The sequence below is a fragment of the Rhagoletis zephyria genome, unplaced genomic scaffold (assembly GCF_001687245.7).
Source record: "Rhagoletis zephyria isolate East Lansing unplaced genomic scaffold, Rhagoletis_zephyria_1.1 Rzeph_scaffold_02689, whole genome shotgun sequence".
Lineage (NCBI taxonomy): Eukaryota > Metazoa > Arthropoda > Insecta > Diptera > Tephritidae > Rhagoletis > Rhagoletis zephyria.
The window spans coordinates 51,671-77,277 of record NW_016159773.1 but is presented as its reverse complement, the minus strand read 5'-3'; the positions used below and the strand labels follow the sequence as shown (position 1 = coordinate 77,277).

The following is a 25,607-nucleotide window of genomic DNA, read 5'->3' as shown; positions in this document are numbered from 1 at the left end:
GTGTATGTGAGAACGTGTATTGCGGTCGCAGCTTGCACAACAACAAGACTACCTACAATAGAATACAAAAAATAAATGTACATACAAACATATATTCGCATTTATTAAATTTCAAGGCAATATCTAGATAATGGCATTTCCTTAAATAAATCGAATGTGGAAGTAATTGGTATTTAAAGTTTAATATTACGGTACAAATGTATGTACATTTGTACTGTATACTCTAGGGCTGCATAAATGGTTTTGAAAGGGCAATCAAAGCATTTGCTAATTTCGCTATATGTACTTCACTTCACTTTCAAATGCTGTCAAATGCGGACTACTGCAAATAGTGAATCAAAACGTTGCTTCAACAAAACATTGCTGTAATAAAACATCAAGCACTACTGCATTTACTGTCGAGTACAACTACTATACAGTAAGGCAGCTAGTGCTGTAAAATTATATGTATGCATTAGGGCTGTGCGATTATTCGATTACTCGAGCAAGTTGTTTAATCAATTATTCGGTTAATCAATTACTCGAGTAATCAAGATTTTGATTACTCAAAACGATGATTAATCGAGTTACTTGAAATATGATTACTCAAAAAAAATAATTTTGCTCGTTAAAAGAGTTTGCTTTGGAAAATGCTTATTTTCTTTTTTACATTCTGTGTATGAAAAAAATTTTTTGTTTTAATTTTTGAAAACAGAAACGTCGTTTTCAAAGTATCAAGGAACTTTAACTACTTTATACATATGTAAAGAGTTGAAATGTTGATTACTCATTTTACTCGAAATGTTGATTAATCATAAAGCAATTTACTCAAATATTTTTGTTTTTGGTTAATCAAAAATCTTGATTACTCGAGTAACTGAACTTTTGAGTAATCATAATTTCCAATTAATCGAATAATTAAGTCATTTACTTTATGATTAATTAAAATTTTGAGTAATCAATTAATCGCACAGCCCTAGTATGCATAATTGCAGTGTGTCTCTATTTTACCTAAACTTAGTAACAACAATGTATATATGTATTTATGTTTTTTATTAAAATAATATTTGATACTTGTATCATGGCTAAAATTTAACATTTAAACTGCTGCCGATTACTGCACACCCAATTGCTTTATTCACTTCATTTATTGTCAAGTGCATTTGCTTCATTACTGCATTTATTGAAGTGTGCAATGCTGTGTACAGCAAAAGTAAAACCATTTGCGCAGCCCTCTAACTTCAGTTGGCATGTTTAGTTCATTTAGGTGATCGGGGCGTCTAGATCGAATCACTCAACGAATCAAACACTTAATTTATGTTAAAAAATATTGAAAAAGTAAAAATTTTAAAAAGGTCTATATAGATTTGCATAGCAATTAGATGACCCCTTTTTCAGCAAAAAAAAATTACAACTGTTGATAGTAGTGATTTAAAAATATTACTAAACATACGCGCCTTTTTCGTATGACACTTATATTGTGATACATATTTAAATTATCTAATACTCTTAATTAAAATTGAATTTAATTATAAAATCAGGTGGCAACCCTCCTACATGCAGTTTAGAAATAAAATTTCTTCAAAGCAATTTTGTTATATATTCATATTGAAGTAGTTTATTTAACCTATTGCTAATATTGAATTTAGCTTTGTAAGAAGGAGGCAACCCTCTGCAAAATATTTTCAAACCACAACCTCTTTCGTCGGACATGCATATCAGAAAATACATTTCAATTTTCTGCCTTTATTTAATTCGAACTTGCTTGGAACAGGTGGCAACCCTCCTACATATAATTAAGAAATAAAGCCTTTACAGAAACGTTTCCTTTTGATCCGTGTCAAATTTTAAATGCACTACATATTGACAAGTTTTAATAATAACTATATTTTTTTACCATTTAATTTTAGTTATTTTGTATTTGTATTTGTAAAGATAGGGTTTACTCTTAAAAAAAGTCGTATAAATCTAAGATTCAAACTTTGTGCAATATAAAAAAAAATAACAAACTTTTGTAGAAACCTTTTTAGAGGATTTTGAGTATACAGTTTCGTGGTACATTCAATTTTATTAAAATAAAGTGCAATTAGCTAAGATTTAACGTCGATCTTTATCATTTTTTTGTTGAAAAAAGTCATTTTTGTATGGAAGAGGCACTGTCAGCAAAAAAAAAATGACGAAAATCAACGGTAGGTCCTAGACGCCTTCATATCGAGTTTTGTTCTTAAAACACAATAACCGTTTCTTTTAATGTTTGTGTTAAAAATTTGCAAACCGATGTATTTCGCTGCCTAAAGGTGAAAACGTGTCAAGTCCACTTTATTTAGTTTTTGATGCACATAATGGTCTTGGCACATTTTCACCTTTAGGTAACGATTTGCTTTTTAGAAATGGTTTATACAAATAACGGAAATTTAAGAAACCTAAATACAGACATTTCATATGCAAAAGTTTTAAGAAAATGTTAAAAAAAAACTAACATCGTGAAAAGGTAATTTTTTCATTTAAAATCGCGCCGGCCCGGCACGAGTGCAAAATCAACTTTCAAAAACACGCACGAGCCCGCACGTTAAGAATTTTAGTGGGGCCCGGCCCGGCCCCTTGATGAACCGAACTTGTCTAAATTTGATTGCTTGGAAATCGAAGATTTTGAAATGCAGCTGATTGAGTTCCAGCGTAATTCAAAATGGACTAAAACCTTGTCGAAAGGAAAAAAGAGTTGGACTAATCGAATATGAAAGACCCCATTAGCCAATTTGAGCAAAAATTCTAAAACTAAAATTTTGCAAACTTGGAATTCAATTCCTGACATATTAGTTGTCTGCAGAAGCTGACGTTTATTATATTGATAATATTTTCATCTACCTATGCATGTGAGTCCTTAGCACTTACCACGTAACACGTCAACAGAGACATTTAAGAGAGACTTAATTCAACAAAATAATCTTAATAAAAATTTAAAACAAGCTTTTGTTTAACATGTGCACTAAAATAAATAAAATAAAATAAATCAAGGGTTTTTAAGTTCAATAAAATCTAGGTGGTGAATAGAATTACTGAAATGAACATACACTCCGCTTCACTTGAATATGTACACATTTTTTCCGCAAGATCGCAGTTTAAATTTGGACTTTTGAAAACCGGAGAAGCTTCGCTTTAATTTCATTTTGAGGAATGATCAAAATGATTCATAGCTTCGAGCCTCCTCTCCAAAATTTTATTCTGGCTACGCTAATTATACATACTATTCGAGGATAAATAGGAAAGCGTTTCGCCGCCCTTGTTTCCTTTCCAACTAAACTTCAAGATTACATAAATATATATTTGTATCTAAAAATGGGGTAGTATCTACATTCAAATCTGATCAATCAAATCAGATGTTTCGGAATACCAATTTAAACAAATGAAAATTCTTCATTATTTTACGATAACAAATCTCGTGGATTCTAAGGATTTTATTTTTTGGTAAGCACTTTTTTTGTATAAATGGAGAAACGCCATACAAGTCACCTGAAGACAATTTTCGCTTATCCATTTATTATTTTTATTCACAGAATACATTACATTAACATGTGCATGTCGTTGGAGGTAATCGAATAAATGTAAAATTGTCTTGAGGCGACTTGTAATGAATGCGTTCCACAATTGATACAAAAATAAGTGCTTACCAGAAAATGAAAAATGTTTGCTGGGAATGTATATATGTACATATGTATGTATGTACCTACACATACATATAATATTGACGTGTCCCGATTGTTTGGGTCTTCTTAGTTCCATGAGTTCAGTTAACCGATAACCAAAAATAATGTATTTAGTAAAATTTTTAAGTCAACGGATAGTGGCATGCACACTACGCATTTCTGTTGAATAGATAGTGGACTATCTAATGCACAACACATACATACATACATACATATATGTACAACATATATGCGGTACATATCGTCGATGTTTTTGCAAAACCGCCCATCGATCGGTTGAGATTTGGTAACCCTGAAATCCAGGCATCGAGACTTAAAGCGCCGTTACTCACGGACGTCAAAACGGAGAACGGGTCAGCTGATCTATCTTAAGGGACCTTCGTGTTAACAAAAACTCACCACCGCATGACCGTGACGTAGTCGTTGCTTCTTTCTCGTTCTGTCAACAGCAAACTTGATATGTTGCTACGTACTTCTACGCTGCGCTATGTACCTACACGTTTGTGGGTGACCGCGCTCTTATGCATAAAAATCGTAAAATCTTTATTAAGACAACAGATTTGTAAAATAATAATAGCTAGAAAAAAGACTGCCTATCAAGGCAATGCCTGCCAAGAAAACCCGTTTTTTCGCCCGCCTGTAAAATTTGAGTGCCGTAAGATAGGCGGTTTTGCAAAAACATCGACGATATGTATGTATGTGCATATTAAAAGCAAATTGCTTTCATAAGCGAAATTTGTATGTATGTACATATGTATGTATGTATGTATCGTGAGCCATACTCTGCTTCGGTTTTGATTTGATTTTATTTGATACGTACCGAATAATTGGTGCCCATTGGTTTACCGTTTTTACCACCATTGACCGATTGATCGTTTGCCTGCAGATAAGTGGGGAATGGGATGGTAAAATACACTTAGATTTAATTAATTTTGCTTTCTATTTGCCTCATTGGATCAAAACGTACATAAATACAACTCAAAATCAAAGACACAAAACAATTATTCTAAGTAAATAAACCGAAAACAAGCTACGTATGTACGTATGCTAGGAAGGTAGGTACTTTTTAAAACTACCTATGTACATACTTAAATATTCCAAATACTACTGGGGATAGATATACATACATATGTACAAAAAAAGGTTACGAACTAGAGGGGTGCGATTATACAGGAGTAGGCGCTCGAAGTGTTACCCCAATAAAAAATCCTATAATTTTGTAAATTTATTTTATTTTCACACATCAGTTCACTATTACTAGGTGCAATCCCGTATTCCTCGGACTCGGACTAGTAAAACTGTCAAAAAATAAAAATTCGCTCAGAGCGAGAGAGTAACATGGAAAAGTACGGGATCGCTTTCTAGTAAAAAATGGTTACTTCTGTCAACTTCAACATAACCTCCAAATTTTGGTTGTAAATTTTTGCTTATTTTGTATGTAAACGCACTCAGCTCACACATGTAAATAACCAAAAATACTTTCAAATTCATTAGAATCCACTTAAACAAATAATTAAATACTTTTCAACATGAATTAGCAGAGTGCACTTTTTTTGTTTACAAATTGGTTGCCAAACATACTACAGCTGATCGTTTGACACATTTACCAGAATTTACCAGCAAAAAATTCTCGGACTAAAACTGGTAACTTCTGACAGAGAGAGAACCGTATTTACTCTCTTTTTTGTCCTCTCAATAGTCAGAGAACCGAGTACGGGATCGATTTCCAGTAAAATCTGACTGATTCTGACTATTTCTGACTAGTCCGGACTCGTACGGGATCGCAACTACTGTTTGATGTAGCCACCTTAACGCGGATAATAGCAGCGTCGATTCTGTCCACGAATGCCTCACGTGCTGCTCGAATTTGGTCTAGGGAAATTTTATGTTGAACAGGTCGTTAAAGTAAATCAACAGATCTACCGAGAAAACAAAGAGCAACGATGCTTTATTCCCTTGGACACGAAAACAATTCATAAAGTTCACGAAACTCAACGTTTTCTGAAAAACACTTGACAGCTTAATTTTTTTACAGCAATGGCCACCATATTCACCGGACTTATGGTCCCGGCTCGAGGCCAAAATATCAATTAAAAAAATACTTTGAAGATTACTCTTCGCCGACACTGGAACAAAATACCACCAGACCACATTCGTGCCACTTGTGAAGCATTCCCGGACAGACTCGATGCTTCTATCCGCGCTAAAGGTGGCAACATTGAATAGTTATACATTTTTCTTAAAATTTGACATGTTTTCTTCATGAATTATGTATGTTTGTAAAAAGAAATATATGTACAAAACATTAGCACTTTTAATCCGTAAGACTTCGAGCGTCTATCCCTATACAACGACTTCGATATCCACTTGTGTAGCCGTTAGGGTGGTCAAAAAAAAAAAAGTAGAGTCGGCATTTTAATGCTCTCGCCCCTAGGATTGTTCTATACCGCAAAAATATAACCCTGTTTTTATTTTCGTTTGGAAAACTATATTTCTCTCCAGCACACTTCCAATAATAATACCCAGATGTTTATGTAACCAGGTTTTAATATTAACAATTTTTTATAGGTCCGCAAAAAACACCAAACATTCAGTGGTTGCCCATAAAAATCTTTTGTATTAACAAGTAATTTTTAGCAAAAAAAAACCGATTTCAACTCCCATAAAAAAAAAAATATATATATATATATCTCATGATCCACTGATCGGATCTCAACCAGATTAGTATGGGACCACCTCTGAGACACTACCCGATGCAAAAAGAATTATCGAAATCGGTTGACGTGGTCCAAAGTTATGCGGTAACATACATAAAAAAACAAAAAAAATATTCCGACGAACTGATAACCTCCTCCTTTTTTGGAAGTCGGTTAAAAAATGGTAAAATAAACAATTGGGTATTATTATTTGAAGTCTCCTAAAGTAAAACAGTGTTTTCGAAAAAAAAAATAGGGGTATATTGTTTTCGATATAGAACAGTCCTAGGGGCTGAGAGCATTGAAATTCGCACTTTACCCTAGAATAAATGTATGTACATATGTATGTATGTATGTATGTGAAATACTACATTTTTTAACAACAGTTTGTAAATTTGAATATATGTATGTATGTAGATGCATAAATACTGCGTACATACCCGGTAGCCGGAGGATTTGAAATGGCAGCCTCGTTTGGTAAGTGTCGATTTCATGCGAATACAAAACGATCGCTCGTAGCCTTTGTACCCGCTGGTAGAGGACACTGTCATTTGCGCAGAGACTGAAAAAAGTTAAATTAAATTGAGTAACGTAATCAGTATCTAAGCATAAATTGAAAAAGCTACATGTATCCATGCACAGTGGCGAAGATCTAAATAGGGCCGGCCTCGACATTTTAGCAAGGTTTGGCTATTTTTCTTTTGCTTCATTTAATGTTTATTATTTTTTTTTATGAAAGTGAAGCTTATTTCCTAACAAAAACCATATATGTAAAGCCAAGTTTCAGACTTGATGCAAACCCCATTTAAAGTTCTGCAAAATTTTCACGAAAATTTGCAAATTTTTTAATCAGAATCTCAAAAAAAATTTTTTTTTTGCAGTTTTGTAGCTCATTAAGGTTGAGCTTAATAAAGTGCAAGTGCAAGGTTCTGCTCATTTGCTTTCTTATCAAAAAATTGTCGAACGTAAATATGTATGAAAATTACGCACACACACAAATACGTATGTATGTATGCGCTGCTTTAAAAAAAGGATCGAAAAATATATGGCAATTAAGGATGCTGTTGCCGGCTAATACCTCTAGGAGCATTAAAGAAGGATGTTAAGATCTGTTAGCTTTTGTGGAAAAAATTATCAAAACAATTTTTTGTCCCGTATTCGGCTTCCATAAATATGGTTACCGTAGCTGGGTTAAGGCGGAGGTGGTTGCCGTTGTCTGCCTTTTTTGAGGAGCGGAAAAAGAGGGTTGTCCGTCCAGGCAGAGGTGCGCTGTAATTGGGTAAGGTCAAATAGCTCCGACTAGGACAACTGGGATTTATAAAAAGCCGTGTCTCGCTAATCCTTAGTAATCTACATTAGTGTGCGCTCTATGTTTCAACCAACTTTTGGAAATCTAGGGCTCATCTTTCCGTTAGATTAGAAAATTTTTCCTAGAGCACCTTTTATGAACAAATGAGTTTTGCTTTGTAGCTTAAAAACAATTTTTCCATACAAATAAAGCGCACACTAATGTACTATACATACATATGCACATACATACATACATGCAAGCATTTTTATCTGTATTTACTTATGTACGTACATATGCGGGCAGGTTCAGCAACTCACTTCCGAATGAATTTCATCCAAGGTCACATTGAATTCAAATTGAATGGGGTTGAAATTCACTCGAAAGTGCCTTACCTTTGAGACCTTTTGTCGAACTTACCGTCGGGGTTATTCGTGCCGTGAGTGCCAATGCCGTCGTCTGACGCACCTGAAGTGGGCGACGCCAGGCCAGTTGTGCCGTTGCCATTACCACCACCAGCAATGCCGCCGTTAGTTAAGCTTAATCCCAGTTGATCGGCAATTTCCGCGTGGTCGCTCTGATGAACGTAGTCGAATATGCTACTTCCTGTCATTTCCACCTGAGACAGACCCAAGTAAATAGAGACTGTTTCCGATATGTATAAAAATCGACCATCTGCAGCAACGGCTAATGCGAATCCATCGAGGGACTGGAAGGAAGGCAAAACAATATACATACATACACGTTGGTCCAGGCTGATTACTATTTCAACATAATATAATATTCCTGTTTTCCTTAATTTTTAGCTAATATCTAATCTCATCATTGCTGATGCCCAAAATTTGACATTGCAGAATAAAATGTAAACAAAAATGACAATCCATGGACCACTTCGAATGAAGAAAATCAAAATTGCAACCCTGCTGCTGTTACCTATTCAACGTGCCTTTCAACCTGGTGAAAACGAAATGTGTGGTTTCCTCCACCAGCCCATAAAACCTACAGTCCGCCCCTACAGAAAGACCCATCTAATTTAAATGGTATGTTAACTTGCAGTGTGCTTTCAGGTAGCCAGTAAGAATTTTAAGTTCAAGGAGTCTTTCGGAATTCCTCCTGGTAGGAGCTATGAATCTCTTTGATTGTCTTATTCGCTTTGACTTCCGCCAGTGGGCAGCAATCTGAGATTATTCCCTGCTAGCTCCTAAGTAGTTCTGCAGTGCATCCTTTAGATGTACCACTGAACAGCTCGGGACCATGCAAGCGATTTTGGTCTACACGTTTTGCGAGTCAGCCCTGTCGTTGCCTTCAAACCCTCCATGTCCCGGAACTCACCGTTACGCGTTACGCTACTGTGGGCTCCCAGAAGGTTCAAGAGTTCACAAGCCTTGATGCCGTTTTAAACGATTCTAAGATCTTTAACGCAGACTGAATATCCGAAATAATATTTGTTCTGGCCACAGACTTCAATTGCGAAGAGCTCCGCCTGGAATATGGTTGGGTACAAGCCCATTGACATACTCTTCTGAAATCTTGGTCCAAGTATGCCACAAAGTATACATATATGGAGTTCATATTGTATATCGGCAATAATAACGTTTGTACTCAAAAATCAGGTATATTTATATGTTTGCGGCCGCCGTCATACGAACGCACCGGTGAAATATTCGTTGAAAAACGGTTGCTAAAATGTTTGGAGATACATATTTTTTTATTTTTCGCAAACAACTATTACTTATTGAGACGGAACCTAACAAAATCCAATCAAGGCTACCAACCTACCAAATGGAAAAAAACCTACCAGTTTTGGTAGGAAAAGCCCATGTGTGGCAACACTGGCGCACTGTCTCAAACCATTCATAGAGCATAGAGGGAAGACCACCTACTGCCGTCCCTAAATTGGAGCGCAAAGCGTTGCGTTTTCCAGTGCCAACGAGTGTCACCGCGCTCTACACCCAAATAAACGCGTCGTAATTTTTTGCCTTTTCTTGATTATTCTTTCACTTTTTGTCCTATCTCTTTCTTTCCGTCTTCTGAAACCAACTTCAACACGTAACGCCCTTTCAAAAATGAAAATTCCATTTGCTCGACGCTAGCGCCGCTTTATTAGGTGCATTTTTTTTGTAAACGAGCGACAAAAGTACGCTCAACTCGGGTAAAATTTCCTTTTAGCTACTTAAGCAACCCTGTTGGCATCTGGCAAGAAGCATGTGATTAGTTAACGGAATTTAGATACCAAAACCGCTGTGGTGTAGTGGTAAGCAGTGCGCGCTTTCACTCACCAGCACCTGGGTTCAAGCCCTGGTCAAAGCAACATCGCAAAAAATTTAGAAAAAGGTTTTTCTTAACAGCGGTCGTCCCTCGGCAGGCAATGGCAAACCTCCGAGTGTATTTCTGCCATGAAAAACAGCTTCTCATAAAAATACAATCGCCGTTCGGAGTCGGCGTAAAACTGTAGGTCCCTCCGCTTTGTGTGACAATATCAAGGCGCACGCCACAAGTTGGAGGAGAAGCTCGGCCAAACACTAATATATGTGTAAGCGCCAATCTATTATTATTATTATTATTATTATACCAAAACCAATAGAAATGAGTAATTATGCGAGGAAATGGCGTAAAATATAGATTTATTTGCAATATATAAATCATGAAGGAAACAGGGCCTGAAACCCAGGGATGTCATCGCAGCACTTTGCAGCTTAGAAAACGTGCCTAACGAGATTGGTCTAGCAGTGAACGAAAACAAGACAAAGTACATCCTGCCAACACATAAAATGTCTTCGCGTTGGCAGTCATAACTTTGAAGTAGTGAAGCACTTTGTTTACTTAGGATCCCGCAAAATCATCACCAATAATGCCAGTCTGAAAATAAAGTGAAGAATAACTCTTACCAACAGGTTAACACCTTTGGGCTCGGTGGGCACTTGAAAAGCACGACGAACAAAAATCACGCTCTACAAATCTCTCATCATGCCCGTTCTTTTATATTTATGCCGCACGAACATGGACGATGTCTAACAAAGATGAGAAGGCTTTGGGTGCCTTCGAGAGAACTATACTACACAAGATCTAGGGCCCAGTTGGCGTGGGCGACGCGTCTCGAAGAAGATGGAATGACGAACTCTGCGAGCTTTTTAACGACATGGACATAGTTAAGCGCTGACTTGGACATGTTGTACGTATGGATGACGACGCTCCGATGAAAAGATCCTTCGACTCCCATGGGTGGACAACGAAAGCAAGGGCGCCCACGAATGCAATGGAAGGATCTGTCCGCACCTGAGATGAACAGCTGGCGCAGATCTGAAAATGAGAGAGGCGACTGGGGAAGTTTTTTTTTGTTCTCGGCCCAAACCGACATACGGTTGTAGTGCCAAATAAGAAGAAGAAGATAAGGTAAAGTAAATACTGAATTAAAATACCCTTAAAGAAAGTGCACTATATGTCGAATCTAGTTATGAGATTATAAATTACATGCCCAAGATTAAATACTTTCGAAAATATCGTCGGTGATACTGCAAAACGGTCTATGTCTATTAGCATCCTTGACACTTAGATGGTCTCTTACGTGCACCGGAATGCATCTGTAAAGCGATCAGATACAGATAACAGATCCATTAACCACCAGGGGTCATAAGTGACATAAAACGTTTTGAAGCATCACCTACGACATATTAACTAACATCCCTATTCATAAAAAATAAAATATGTTTCATAAATCGAAAATTTATCTTGAAAATCTCACTTCATAAAGCTTTTCAAACCTATTTTATTTTTTAAGGTGCCGGGCTTGGCATATCAGCGAGCAGATCAGCTGATTTATTTTTTTTTCAAATTATTTGGTCTCTAAAGTGTCAAATATGTATAGTTTTTTTTTATTTTTTCTTAAAATCGTCAAAAAGTATTTTCATGTAAAACCTTTTTTCATAAAAAGAAGAGATTGAAAACCATCTTTTGGAACGTTTAGCAAGAAAGCAAGCTGCGCTAATTTAATTTAAATTTTTTTTTAAATTTTCGTTTACATTTAACATGGCCTACTATGACATTAAAAAAAAAAATTATATTTTTTGAAACTTGAGACACCTCAAGCAACAACAAAATACAAGTAAATGTTGTTTTCGCTCTAATGCTACTACCTGTTTAATATGGCTTCACGCCGGCGGATATTTGCTAGGTTTGTTAATAACAAAAAATAAAATTTATATATTTTTGTATGTATATTAGTGTGGGCCGAAAATCCGCTTTTTTAGAATTGTGATTGGTAATAGCAAAATTATGGTTCATTATGCTCCAAAAACAATCTGTGTGAAAGATGACAATTTTTGGTCAAGGCTCGCCAAGTCCATTAAAGTTCAATGTGCTCAATAAAAAATAAATACATTAACTAATACTTTTTTTTTTAAATAAAATTGCAAGTATCTTCGAAAGTATTAGTCCTACATAATTGCGTATATGGACCTTTTTTGTAGATAATCGAAGTAAGCTAAGAACAAATTTTTTGTATGACTTGAACTTTGACGGACTTGGGCGAGCCTAAGATATTGACCAAAAGTTGCCATCTTTCACACAGATTGTGTTTAGAGCATAATGAACCACATTTTTGCTATTACCAATCAAAATTCTAAAAAAGCGGATTTTCGTCGCAAGCGTGTAAATGTGTTCGAATTTTTGCCTAAAGTGCTCAGCAATGTCTTGTAGCGAAAATATGTTCAAGATCGTGTTAATTAAAACGCTTTTGAAAAACGTCGTGTGCAATATGGTTATATTTTATTGATTTGTAATACTACTGACCTGTAAAATGTGAGTGCCTTGATGTTGCTCGAATAAATCCACGGCGGGACTACGTCGAATTGCAGCGCCTGCGAAAAAGAGTTTTGTAACAAAAGTAATTGTTAGTATTTTTTGGTCCATTACATAACAACTTTTACTTCATTGCGAAATAGTAGTTCCCTATTTAAAAATAAGCTACACGAAACCAATAAGAAATCTACATACATATATGGATTTTCTTCAAGAAGACATTATATTCGTATTAAGAAGGAAAACCCTATTGAGGCGTAAAATCAACAGCCGCTATCGATTCGCCAACAGTTAGCGAGTTAGAATGCTAAAAAATAAAAATAAGCCTTCGCTGCCACTGGTAGCTTCCAGCTCTACCTATTTGGCTATGAAGGTCGTCGCCATACGGGCACTATGCTATGGAGTAGAAAAAGTACTGCTGATAAATTCAAATACATAATTCTCAAAACAATTAGGAAGATATTCGTTTAAGCAATTAAAAAGAAAATGTGTGTGTTATGTAATGTTTTCTAGCAAAAAATTTAAACTAAACATTTTCCTCCTTGTTTTTAAAAGATATCTTATGGTTCTTATTTCTTCGCCTACGAGCTTTTCATAGAAAAATCTTAAATTTTTTTTAGCCATATTAGGCCTTAAACTTACTTTTCAATTTGCTACTGCTCGACTGTTCACGGCTCCATGGTGGATCGCCCTGTCCAGAGAAATCTCTTAGTTTGAGATAACTTATTGTCAGTCTTATAATGGAAGCCTTATCCAACTGGCTAGTGATAGCCGCAGGTAGAGGCAGCATTTTCGCCAGCTCGTAGAATTCATAATTTTCCTTTCCCCGCCGTGATCTCGCTGCATCCCGAGATTTTTCCTTTCGAAGCTCGAGAATTCTATAAATACATATATCAAATATTTTTACTAAAAGAGCTTTTGGAAATGTACTTTATATGCACACAAATGTTTGTACATTTCTGGAAAATACATACATATGTAAGTATGTATGTATATAAATCTGTAAGTTATTATAGAATATTTTGAAATTGTAAATAAATTCGCTATTTTATATTTTCTATGCACATCCCTAAAGTTATAAAAAAACAAAAGTTTTCAATATTATTTTGTTACCCGTAGATACATACAAATATCGTCGATAGTACACTGCTACTCAGCAGCATAAGTTCAACATAATTCTAACATATAATTGAATTGCTCAAAATAATAGGATCTGTGCATTAATTTCTGACTAGGAAGTAATTTAAATTAAAAACAAATGGGTTTCATTGCAGTCCTTTTTTAAACTAATAAATAAATAATCCTCCTGCGTGTATTACTTGATTGGGCGGGTTGAGCGGCAGTAATTGGCGATGGAGTCTCGCTCCCAGCACAAATCTAACACCGAATTTTTACGTGGCAGCATTAGTAGACGTCGCAAAGCCCGAAGCAGTTTTTCACTTGCCAGGTCCATTGCATTGTTTGTTTTTTTGTTTTCTCAGTGTACATTAATTATCATACTAGGGATGCAAGTCAAAAAAATGCATCGAAATATAGCATCGATTCATATCGATATATCGTATAAAAACATCAATATTTTCGATGCATCGAATGAAAATAGCAACAGTTACTTTCAATTAAAAATATACAATATGAAAGTGAAACAATCGGAGCTTCGATAAATGTTTCGGTATTAACTCACAGTGAAATGTATTCGTTTCTTTTGAGAAGCTTTCGAAAAAAGTTTCCGGAAGGTACTGAAGTACATATTTACATCTCTTTATAAACTAGCAATTTATTAGTGCAAATAACTCCACATTTAGAATAGTTACTAGAGCAAAGAGCTTGGAAGCATACAAAATAATTTTAATATGTACAGTGCACATTGCACACAAAAGTCGATGCATCGAAAAAAATACATCGATATATCGATATATATCGGAAGGTCCAACACATCGGTTTTATTCGATAGATCGAATATCAGACATCGATGTTTCCGATGCATTGATATTTTTTCCGCATCTCTATATCATACTACATATCGTCACTACCATGTCAGTCTACCGAATGCTTATTCAATTAAGCTGCCTTCACATGAGGTGATTTGCCAGGCGATTCAACATTGCTCTGGAAAAATCGCTCGTGTAAATGATGATTCAAAAATCGTTTGCCTCAAAGTAGACAGTAAGTCAACTTTTGCAGGCGATTATGGCCTGTCAAAAAATCGACTCATGTAAAGGCAGCTTAACGATATATTGCGCTTGCGTTTAGAATGATAAGTAAGTTGGCAAACCGTCAAATTTCTAGTCTTCTTAGAAGCAGAGGATACTAACTTTAACAAAGTGTCGACTCTCACACTTTTTCCTAATGACAACAACAGTTTTTTTTTGCTCCCCTGAAAAATACCCATTTTAACATTCGATAGTTTGACATGGTAGCGAAGATATGTCTTAAATACATATAACAGAGTCCAAGGATTATCGACAGCGGCAATAAATAAGAAACATCGATACTATCGATTATACCATCCATCTCTATTGTCGGCTTGATAAAGATTTGTAGTGGAGTTAGGACTGAATGAATGAACAAAAAAGTTAGGTAGGTAGGTAGGTGTTCAGGTGTGAAAATACTTACATATTGAGATTATGTCAATGCCATTCAACTCAAAAATATAAATAATTGCTGGCAATTTGTTTCGTTAGTGAGGTGCATTGTCATGCGAATGCAACGCTGCAAACATAGAGTATGAACATATGAATGTATTTATGCTTGTATATTTGTTATCAAGGCATGTGTAGCTTTGCACATACAGACATACGTATACTATAAGCACTAGTTAGTTATAAATATGTTCGCATTCGACAAAGTGATGAAGTCTTTCCCACCAATTGTGTGGCCCGGCCCATTCGTCAAGTGCAACAATTGATGAAAAATTGGCCGGCTCTCTTGTTGGCTTACAAACATACAGATGGGTACATACACACATACATACTTTTAACTCATGTGTACATCATGGAATGTTGGCGTTTAATCTGCAGAAATGTCGTTGGAACAGCCATTCTGCACATACATACATATTTATGTTTGCACATACATATAAACGAACAAACGCGAGCAATATTTTAGCGCTGCATTCATCAATCAAGGCATTCTCATTCATAAAAGCATCCATCGAAAAACTCAGATCCTTCTTGTATTATACATATACAAACATACATACATACATATACACATATTGTAAGTATGAGTACACACATTTATTGTACATATGTATGTAAATATTTACACATTTTCACCACGGCTTACAGTTATGAACAAGCAACTAGTTACAAGTAAATCATCTACATAACTGCGGCTTTCAGTGTTTCTTTCACCCCCGTTTTTCTCTTTGTGTTTGCGGCAAATTTCGGTGATGCTTACGGCCCGGTTATGCATAGATACTTGCACTTCTATACCATTTTTACGTAAAAATCAAAACCCAACAGAATTCTACATGTTAAGTGCTATGCGTTGGGTAACCGCTTACACGTAAAGCCCCTTTAACCATTTCGGTACATCTTTTTAGATTCGGGCTTTAAAAATCCAATTTTTTTATTAAATGATCCTTAATACATAATATAATAAAATTCAATTTAATCTTTTTCCAAAATGCGATTCTAAAGTGTTTTTTGGAATGATGCCATATGGCATCATTTGTACTAACTGGTGTAAAAAATATGCAAAGATTTTTTAATATGGTATTTTACAGTGAAACCTCTCCTAACGGACACCTCTATTAGACGGACACCTCCCTTGGGCGGACATTTTTTCCTATACCAAGTTTTAAGTATAAATTTCGGAACAAATTACTCTCTCTTAAGCGGACACTCGCTTGGCCGGACGCGGACAGTTATTTTGCATAAAATTGACACAAAAACTCTATTGGGCGGACGCGAACCTCTTATCAACGGACATTAAGATTTCTTTTCATAACAAATCAAACAAAAACCTCCGTTGAGCGGACGCGAACTCCTCATAGGCGGACTACTAAATGGAAAAAGGGGACTTCCCGCACAAAATGTGATTGTTATGCACACATTTAGTTTGGTTTGCGCAGTGGTTTAGGTTCGTTATTTGAATTGTCAGAAACCTTGGAGACTGATAAAAACATGAAAACTATTGATGAAAAAGGTACTGACACTGAAAAAAATTAAAAATAAAACTTACGTCAATCGACAATTTCCCAGTTTTTTATGTAATGAATCTATGATTTTATGTAGTTTATGGACTAAAATGTAATATTTATTTTTATTTTGTTATTACTTAATATGTATTTACGCAGATAAATGAAATGTGCACTTTTGAAAAAATACATGCACATTTTTGTTTGAACGATGTAATATCAATATCTTTTATTCAAATAAGAAATAGTGACTATTCAATTAATTAAAACATTAAAAAGTTCTAAAATAAACTTCCCCTCCATTAAGCGGACACTTCTCTTGGGCGGACAAAAAATGACTGACGGTGAGTGTCCGCCCAAGGGAGGTTTCACTGTATTTTATTCAAATCAAATAAAATAACACCACAAAAATTTAATAAAATAAGTTGGAACATGCATAGATTTAATAATTCATTTAAAAAATTTATCAGTTGCAATTTCTCAGTAGTACAAATATATCGTTATTTGCTGGTGCGGATTTCAGCTCCATCAAATATTATTGATGCCATATGGCATATGACATAAAAATATCCCACGCATTTAAAAGCACTTTTTTAAATTAAATTACAAGTTCTAGCAATATTTGACACTATTTTGGAGACTATAGCATATTTATCTGTTTTTAATTTATTGGGTTATTTGGTGAAATATAGTATTTTAATGTAGACCTCTCTAAGCAGAAGAAAATCGATATTTTAGTAAAGTTTTAAAATTTAAATTTTTCATCTACTAAGGATAAAAATAACAATACCGTATTCAAATATAGTTTATAAAACTTCCCATTACAGCGTTGCATTTAAAAATATAATTTCAAATAAGCTCAATTAAATCTGTGAGTATTCAAAAAAGCATGACGCCATATGGCATCAAAATAGCGAAAGGGTTAATAGATTCTTATGTGACAACTCTCATGCAAAGCTAAGCGTATGCATAACTGGGCTATTAGCGTCGGTTTCTTTGGTAAAGCAATGTTATAGGTACTATTTACATATGTACACACAATAAGTACTACAAATGTTTTTTTTTGTTTTATATTTATACACACATACATACATACATTAAAACACATGTATGTAAATGCCGGCATCTCGCAATGGTCATCAACATGTAAGACTAACATTTATACACTTTTAGATTCAAGAAGTTGTAAGTATGCATACATCCAAATACATATGTAGATATGTATTTACGTACATACACTTCCACTCAGAAAAATAGGGCTCAAGATGATTTTCAACTTTAACTGTTTGGTGCAGATTGCCCGCATATACAAACGACACGAAAAACAACCACAGAAACAAAAACAAAATTTAATTGCACCTTTACAAAAACAAGATCTCACAGTTAAAGTTCTAAATCACGTTGAACCTTTTCTGCTGAGTGGCAGTGCACTTCACACGTACATATGTATCTACATATATTTCTGTACATATGTATGTATGTACATACATATATACATAATCAACTACAAAGGCATAGCAACAAAATTAAAATTGCGGTAAGCGTCTTTGCTCTCGTTGATATGATGGTTTCTTATGATTTTAGTAAAAAAAAAAATCCACTTTTTTTATTTTTAGTTTTTCTTTGTCTCGGTTTTGCCGAAAGCTTGTTAAAGTACATTTTTAACTGGGATTGCATTTAAACCTTTCTGACTGTCTGACTTAACAGATGTGTATCTTAAAGCATAAAAATATTTTTAAGCAATTAAACGTATTAAGGCAACGAAGCACAAATGGACAAATTCGAATGAATCTGATTTTGTCCATGTGTCTGGCACGGGCCAATTGCCCGAATAGTAGGTAGGTATTCGTTTTTATTATAACTCAACTGGAGGCATTGCGAACACGTGTTAATATAATTAAACGTATACAAATGTTAATAATGTGCGTAGGTACATTTCACTCCAAAATTAGCAAATGACAGCACTGCTACCATCGGCGTAGCCAGAATGAAATTTAGGGGGGACTCGACCCTATTAAGCTGGCATTTCAGGGGACTATTTTATTTATATATAAGGAAAATTTTAAAGAAAAGGGGGGGCGGGGCTCGAGCACCCCCCTGCCCCTACCTGGCTACGCCCATGACTGCTACCAAATACTTATAATTAGAGTGAGAACATAGTACACCATTTTGCATATTCTCGTTTCCGTTTGCAAACATTGTTTACTTTTTTAATAACAAAATAAACAACTTATCGATGGAAAATATTAGTGCTTTTTGAATAATTTAGTTAAATAATATATTTTACTTGTGTTTTGAAAGTGAAAACTGACGATGTAGTGCGTTTAGGACCGGGTAATTGCTCTTACAAACGACTATACCCCATAGATACAAGTTTTCTGTCAATAACTTTAAAATTGGTACCCCCAATTTTGGATGCAATTGTACGATATATTCCAGTGTTAGCACAGTGGTTGAAAATTTATAGCCTCACCATATGTTGACAAGTTTTCCATGACTCGGCGATGGGCAGCGAAAAATTACAAAAAATAGCAATGACGGCGGCGTAAACCTCTAGTAGTGTTTACCTATGATACTGAATTATTTAAATTGATACAAATTATTCCTAATAAAAATAACACTGTTATATCTAAACAAGCAAAATTTGCATTAAGAACGCCAAATTTGGCGATTGTAAATAAAACCATAAAATCGATACGGCGATATTTCCAACCATTATGGTTTTATTGCGCTTTTTAAAATTTTTGTTTGGAAAACATAAATCCAATTTTTGCGGAAAAGGGTTGGGCCTCGAGCATGGCGCGACGTAGTACGGGGGAGCGGGCCGCCAAGTTATGCACACGCAAAATTAAGACTTACAGAAGTACATATGTATGTATATTTATTTTCCAACATATCCAATAGATCCGGAAATATCAAATAATTACACAGGTTTACAGCAAAAATGTTCTTTGGATGCCACTAGTTTGCATAAATTAGCTTACCCGTGCGAATTATTGGCATCCAACGTTTTGGAATAAAATGGAAATAAATTAAGTCAGGTATTTGCGTCAGGAGTTTGTTTTATTGCAGTAACTACAGATGTGTAATTTTAACCGAAGCCTTACAAAACTTCTTTGAAAACATTGTTGGAGTTTCAAATACAAACCTTCCGTCTGGTGGGGATTGAACCCGGACAGCCTTGGTAGCAACATCTTTGCATACTCAGCTGCAGCCACGCATGTAAATGTGCTTTCATATGTTGAGTTGGAATCAACACCACATTTCGCTGTGTGCACAGATTTTCTATTTTTCGGTTTAGATTTTAAACCAAATTTTCTATATATGAAACTTAGAAACTAGAATTAAAACATTTTGGTTTGATTTTTAAACCACGAACTTTTTGGACTAAAATTTAAACCAGAATATATTAAAAATTGCTTAAAACTATTGACTGGTTAAAAAAGTAGACTATAAAAGATTAAAAAAGGCAGTAGTCCTTGCACGGTTTAAAAATTAAACACAAATTTTTGACCGTGTACCTTTACCGGGAACTCTTTTCTTACTAATTGGAAAGGCATGACTGAAAAATTAATTTATTGTGTGGTAAATCCAACGAATTCAGGGAGTTCAAAAATTCTATTGGATATATGTAATTGATCGCTGCTCACATATTGTTGAACAGAACCTGAACTGAGGTAAATCTTTTCTTCACCAAATAACAGATTGAAAATAAAATGCCCATTCACTTTTGTGAAATCATCATTTTTGGACATAAAATCGCTGCTAAATAAATTTGTGGAGTATTGCTATCCATTGAGTATCTCGTGTGAACTTCTAAATCGTCAATATCTAATTAGAGTAGCCATTCAGTAAAAATATGATCCTCATTTTTCCGCATATTTTGGCTAAACTTATGAGTTTTAACCTATCGCCATAAAGGTGATCGTTTAACTGAACTTTCAACGATGTCCGTCCTACTTCCATGTCTAACGACAGAAAACACTTGGACGGAAGTCTCCACCAAACAGAAAGATTTTGCCTCCAAAAGGAAAACGATTATTCATTATGTCTCTCAAAGGTCCATCTACCGCGCTTAGTGCTTCCTTGGGCTCCATCGAAATCTCATCCCCAATAAGGAGGCCCGAGTCACGGAGAAGCTGTGCGTATTACGTGAGCTTCTCTCCTTCCAATAAAAAATTGGAAAAAATATTATAAGAGATATTGTTTGGTAACAGAAAAATTACTTTGAAAAAAATATATAAAGATGGATATAGAGATTAATTTAGAGATTTAATTTTAGATAGTTGGCAACCCTTTTCAAAGTTATTACTTCGGGTTAAGAGTGCATTTAAATGCCTTTCATTCTCTGAACGCAATGCAAATTTTTAGTCAATATCTATATATTTAGTGACCAACATTTTAAGCAGGTGGCAACCCTATTAAAAAGTTTTTTATTTTTACTCAAAAAAATGGTGGTTCAATCATTCAATTAGATGGAGTATAATGGAAGATATGGCGCTTTATTCGCCGGTACTGTGCTTTCAGCTGTTAAAAATCCTTTTTCTTTAGTAAATAACTAAATTTGAACCACGTGGCTATTTTTCCCATGTACGTGAGCTTCTCCCCTTCAAAATGAGATATCAGTCATTAAATTTGACAAAATATTAAAGGAGCTATCGTTTTGTAACAGAAAAAAAACCTTTTAGAAATAAGTATATAGATAAGAGGTATGCCTAAGAGCGGAGTGATTTTACCACTACTGTTGAACGCAGTGTTACCGTTGTGCGACTAATGGGATTTGATCCTTTTTAAGCGCCAATACCCTTTGATCCGACTTTTTGGAAATTTTGATTTTTTGACCTATTTCCAAAGTTATGTGCGACTTTTGCCCCTTTTCAGAGACTTTTTAGAAAATTTTAACAGAACCATGCTATTAAAAATATTTCCTACTGTAAGTACGAAAAAATGCATCAATTAAAACTTTTAAAGGAAATGCAACCCTTCTCCTTGCAGCAACTAGATGTACATATGTGTATGTTTGGAACCCTGTTTCGTGCAGAGGTTGTCACGCTATTTTCTTTTTAAATTCAACAGATTTATTCTTTTACTAGTAAAGAAAAGCAAAAATAATATGGTGACCCTTATTTTTGAACCTTCTGAAAATTCTCAACGGCAACATTGGTGGAACATATCTGCCGATATTCTTCTTTAAGAACTCGAAGATATTGAAATTACTGCAATTTCGGGCAGATATCACCTAACATAGACATTACAGATTTGTTATCAAACTCAAAAAAATATGACTAGGGCGAAATAGCAAAGCGGCTTAACACATTGAGTGCCAAGCGATTTTGACGAAAACTTTCACCGCAGCCCAGCAAAGTTTTCTTCAAACACAAAAAGAGCCTGCGATTTTTTATCATAAAACAGAAAAAATTCATAATAGTGCCAACAAAGCTGGACCAAAATGTCTTGAGAATATCAGACTACTCTAAAAACATAAAAAATTTATATTTTTAGTGTCGCACGAAAGCGACCGAAATTGTCGAATGCGCAACATTCGTACGCTTTCGGGCGACGTGGAACCGAAGGAAGTATACAATATGTTAAACGTTCACTTCGACCAATTTTTAACCCTTTACTGCATGAATTATAAAAGAGACAATTTTCAATGTTAAAAATACGTTATTTACGTAACAATAAACCTGTAACGAAACGCCTCCAAGTCATTTATTTTAAGTTTTATTTCGCAAAGAAATACGTACATATGTGGAAAATTGTATGAAAACAATAGAAAACAGACACAGAAGAAGATGTGCTAATAAGAAAATATTTTTTATTTTACCACTTGCGTTTTTCGTTCGTTTTTGTTTTTTTGCAGTTGAGTTCCGCGAACACGAATACACTTTTCGACAACGCACCCACTACGGATATTCAAATGGCATCTAACCAATTATGTATCCTTTATGCTTAGTTAGCTTCTCGGTGCATTCAATTGGTTTGATTAATTTTGTAGAACTCTCGTTGTATTTTGTGAAATGAGTAGTCCACTTGCAAACAGAGTTATGTGATTTTAAATTAGTAAACCATAAATTAAAAAAAAACGACTACGACAACAACATCTAAATTGAATATTTTTTTTAATACCTGAAAATTTGGATAAATAAGAGCCTAGTGAAATTATAACATAACATAACATTGACAGTCTACTCTCCCTGTGCAGAGAAATATGCATCAAAATTTGCCATCATTCAGTTTAAGATAATAATGATAAAAAATATTTTAAGATCTCGAATATTTAAGATCTTTTTTTGAGATACTAGTCGAGAGAGCTAACCTTAATTTAAGCCGGGAATGTTCTATCACCCTTTTGTTTATTTGCTAGAGCTCCCAAAATATTGAAAACAACCGCGATTTTTTGAGGCGTTGACTTTGTTTTTTTTTCAAAATCTGGAGCTGATGGCAACTTTATGCTTACGAATTCGTAATCAGCACAAAAATAAAAAATTGGTAAAAATTTTTTAAAATCGGATAACGGAAAGACGTGCCTCAAAGGCCCTAAAGCGGTCAATATTTTGCCTATAAGTCATTGGGAAATTTGATATATTTTGTTGTCAAAAATAGCTACAGTATTTTAAACCTCCCCATCTTTTAAAGTTATTCAGTTTTTTTTTTTGTTGGGAAAAAGAACAAAATATTTCCGTTTTTATAAAACGCGAATACCGCAGGTGTTAGCCGAGGAAGAATCCTTGGCTTTGGGGTCACTTGGCTTTTCCAATTGACGTCAGCTTTATTGGGCAAGTCCAAAATCACTTAGGCGTTTAAAGGCTCAATCAAGAAGAAGAAGAAGATGCGCTAGATATGTTCACAGATCTGACCTCCCGAAAAGCTGGTTGGATTTCTTGCAAACAGGAAATTTTGAGTTAATACACTTTTAAAGAACGTGTGCGATATGTGCCTACTCTATTCCCGCTACTCCGCTTTTGTTCTGCATACACTTTCCCTCTAGCCGCCCAATACATAAATGTAACATTCGCTCCCCGATCCCTTCGTTTTGAAAATCGAATTAGCTGTATGGGCATATGTACACGCATATGTACATATGTATGTATATACATATGTATGCAAGTATGGGTGTTTTTTGAAACTCTTCTTCAGGTTAACACCTTTTAATAAAATTCAATCAAGCACGAAATCAGCTTAGTCTGCGAAAGATATTAGTAAATTAGGCACATACATACATACATACATACATACATATGTACATATGTCATGTCGCAAAGACGAAATCCTTTTATAATTCTTTCTGATTTCTAATTTATAAGGATCTATAGACACTAGGCTGGGTCGATTTTGTATGGGGGGAAATAAATAAATAATAATAAATAGTAATATTATGTTGTCTTAGGTCTAAGCCAATTGTTATTGGCCACGAAACTTATCTTTAGCCCACGCAATTGATTCAAAGTTTATGAATTTTGAAAATGAAACTTTGGCTCGTAATATCTATGGAATGCGTTAATTGTTATAAACAGGACGATATATCAAATGAAAAGCTATTAAATTTAGTATCCACGTTCATACTTATATCACTTCACTTCACTTGTGAACTTTCAATTCAAAAATGTAAAAAAGTGAAACGATATTTATTTATTCGGCATAAATGCAGAATATCTATAACTCTCAAATTAAAAAAATTTATATGGGGATTGCTAGAGATCATTGAGGTGAGCGGAGCGGTATATATATATTTTTTTTTTTGGGGAAAACAACAACTACAAAAATTATTAAAGGTCAAAGTTCAAATTACGCATTTTTCAAATCAGAATATCTCAAAAAACCTTTCACGGATGTCATGCGATAGAGAATTCACTAATTTTCTTTAATTTGAGGTACTTATGTTGTACATATAGTTATGCCTTGTACAGTTTTCACAAAAATCGAAAGTGGGTTTGTAAAAATTCTCTTTTAAATATATTTTTTACATTTATTCGAGTTTTGTGAAAACGGTACAAGGCATAACTATATAACATAAGTAAATTATTAAAGAGAATTAAATTCTCTATCGAATTGTCGTCCAAATTTTCAAAATCCTTGAAAGGGTTTTTGAGAAATCCTGATTTAAAAGTTTGCTTAATTTGAACTTTGACCTTTAATACCTCTTGTAGTTGTTGTTTCCCCCTAAAAAAAAATATAGCGTCATATTCAGCTCATGGTATCTATCGATACTCTTTTTTAATTTTTATTTTTTTATTTTGAGAATTGTACGTATACTGCTTTTGTTCCCAAACGTTTTTATGTTTTCGGATGTTTATATAATATTAAAAGGACCATGGACTTGGTCACGCCGATTTGGTCTGTTTTCAAAATCGTTATGAATGCATTCAGCTTGAACGAAAAAGTCACTCCCTGGCACACTTTTCTCTAATCCGGTTCTTTTATTTAAAAGTTGTTTATACAATAGACGAGAAATTTTTGTAGAAAAAAACTAGAGATCCACCTAAGTTTTTTGATATAACTTTGGTAAAAATTCTCGTAATAATAACCAAATTGAAGGCGAGACTTACTGTTACTGATTATGATAATAATATGATGAAAATCGTTCAGATTATGAAAAAATATTTAAAAATAACAAAAATGTTGAACAAAATATTCTGGCAACTTCCTATATTTGCAATTTTTGTATTGTATGCATAAACACAAGTAAACTAATTAGTGTTTCTAGAAGTTGTGCCTGTTCAGTGTTGCCATACTCATTTGCCTAAACAAAATTTTTCCACGGTGATGGAAAATAATGGCTTTTCTATTAGAGCTACCGAAATTGTGCCTAAATTTGCGAAGCCTCGCAAACTATAGCTAGATAATATTTAAAAAAAAAAGATGAGAATATGTAATTGGAAGCAGCGACCTAAATACACCCCAGCAATATTAATGATGTTCTTTACATCTTTTCACAAAAGCGATAAGTTTCAGATTAACGATAAGCTAAAGGGCTGCCAGAAATGATATTTGACTTTATC

The 25,607-nt window shown here is 34.5% G+C and overlaps 1 protein-coding gene across 1 annotated transcript in view; it reads right to left on the bottom strand.

Moving 5' to 3' along the window:
• Positions 1-4: 4 nt before the first annotated feature.
• Positions 5-25,607, bottom strand: part of LOC108367444 (protein trachealess-like) — a gene marked incomplete at both ends in the record, with an annotated part of 53,618 nt that continues 28,015 nt past the window's right edge. Inside the window, 5 exons of the mRNA XM_017622056.1 lie at positions 5-52; positions 6,820-6,941; positions 8,088-8,376; positions 12,456-12,523; positions 13,107-13,342. Of these exons, the coding sequence (XP_017477545.1) occupies positions 5-52; positions 6,820-6,941; positions 8,088-8,376; positions 12,456-12,523; positions 13,107-13,342 (763 nt within the window). The remainder of the gene's footprint in view (positions 53-6,819; positions 6,942-8,087; positions 8,377-12,455; positions 12,524-13,106; positions 13,343-25,607) is intronic.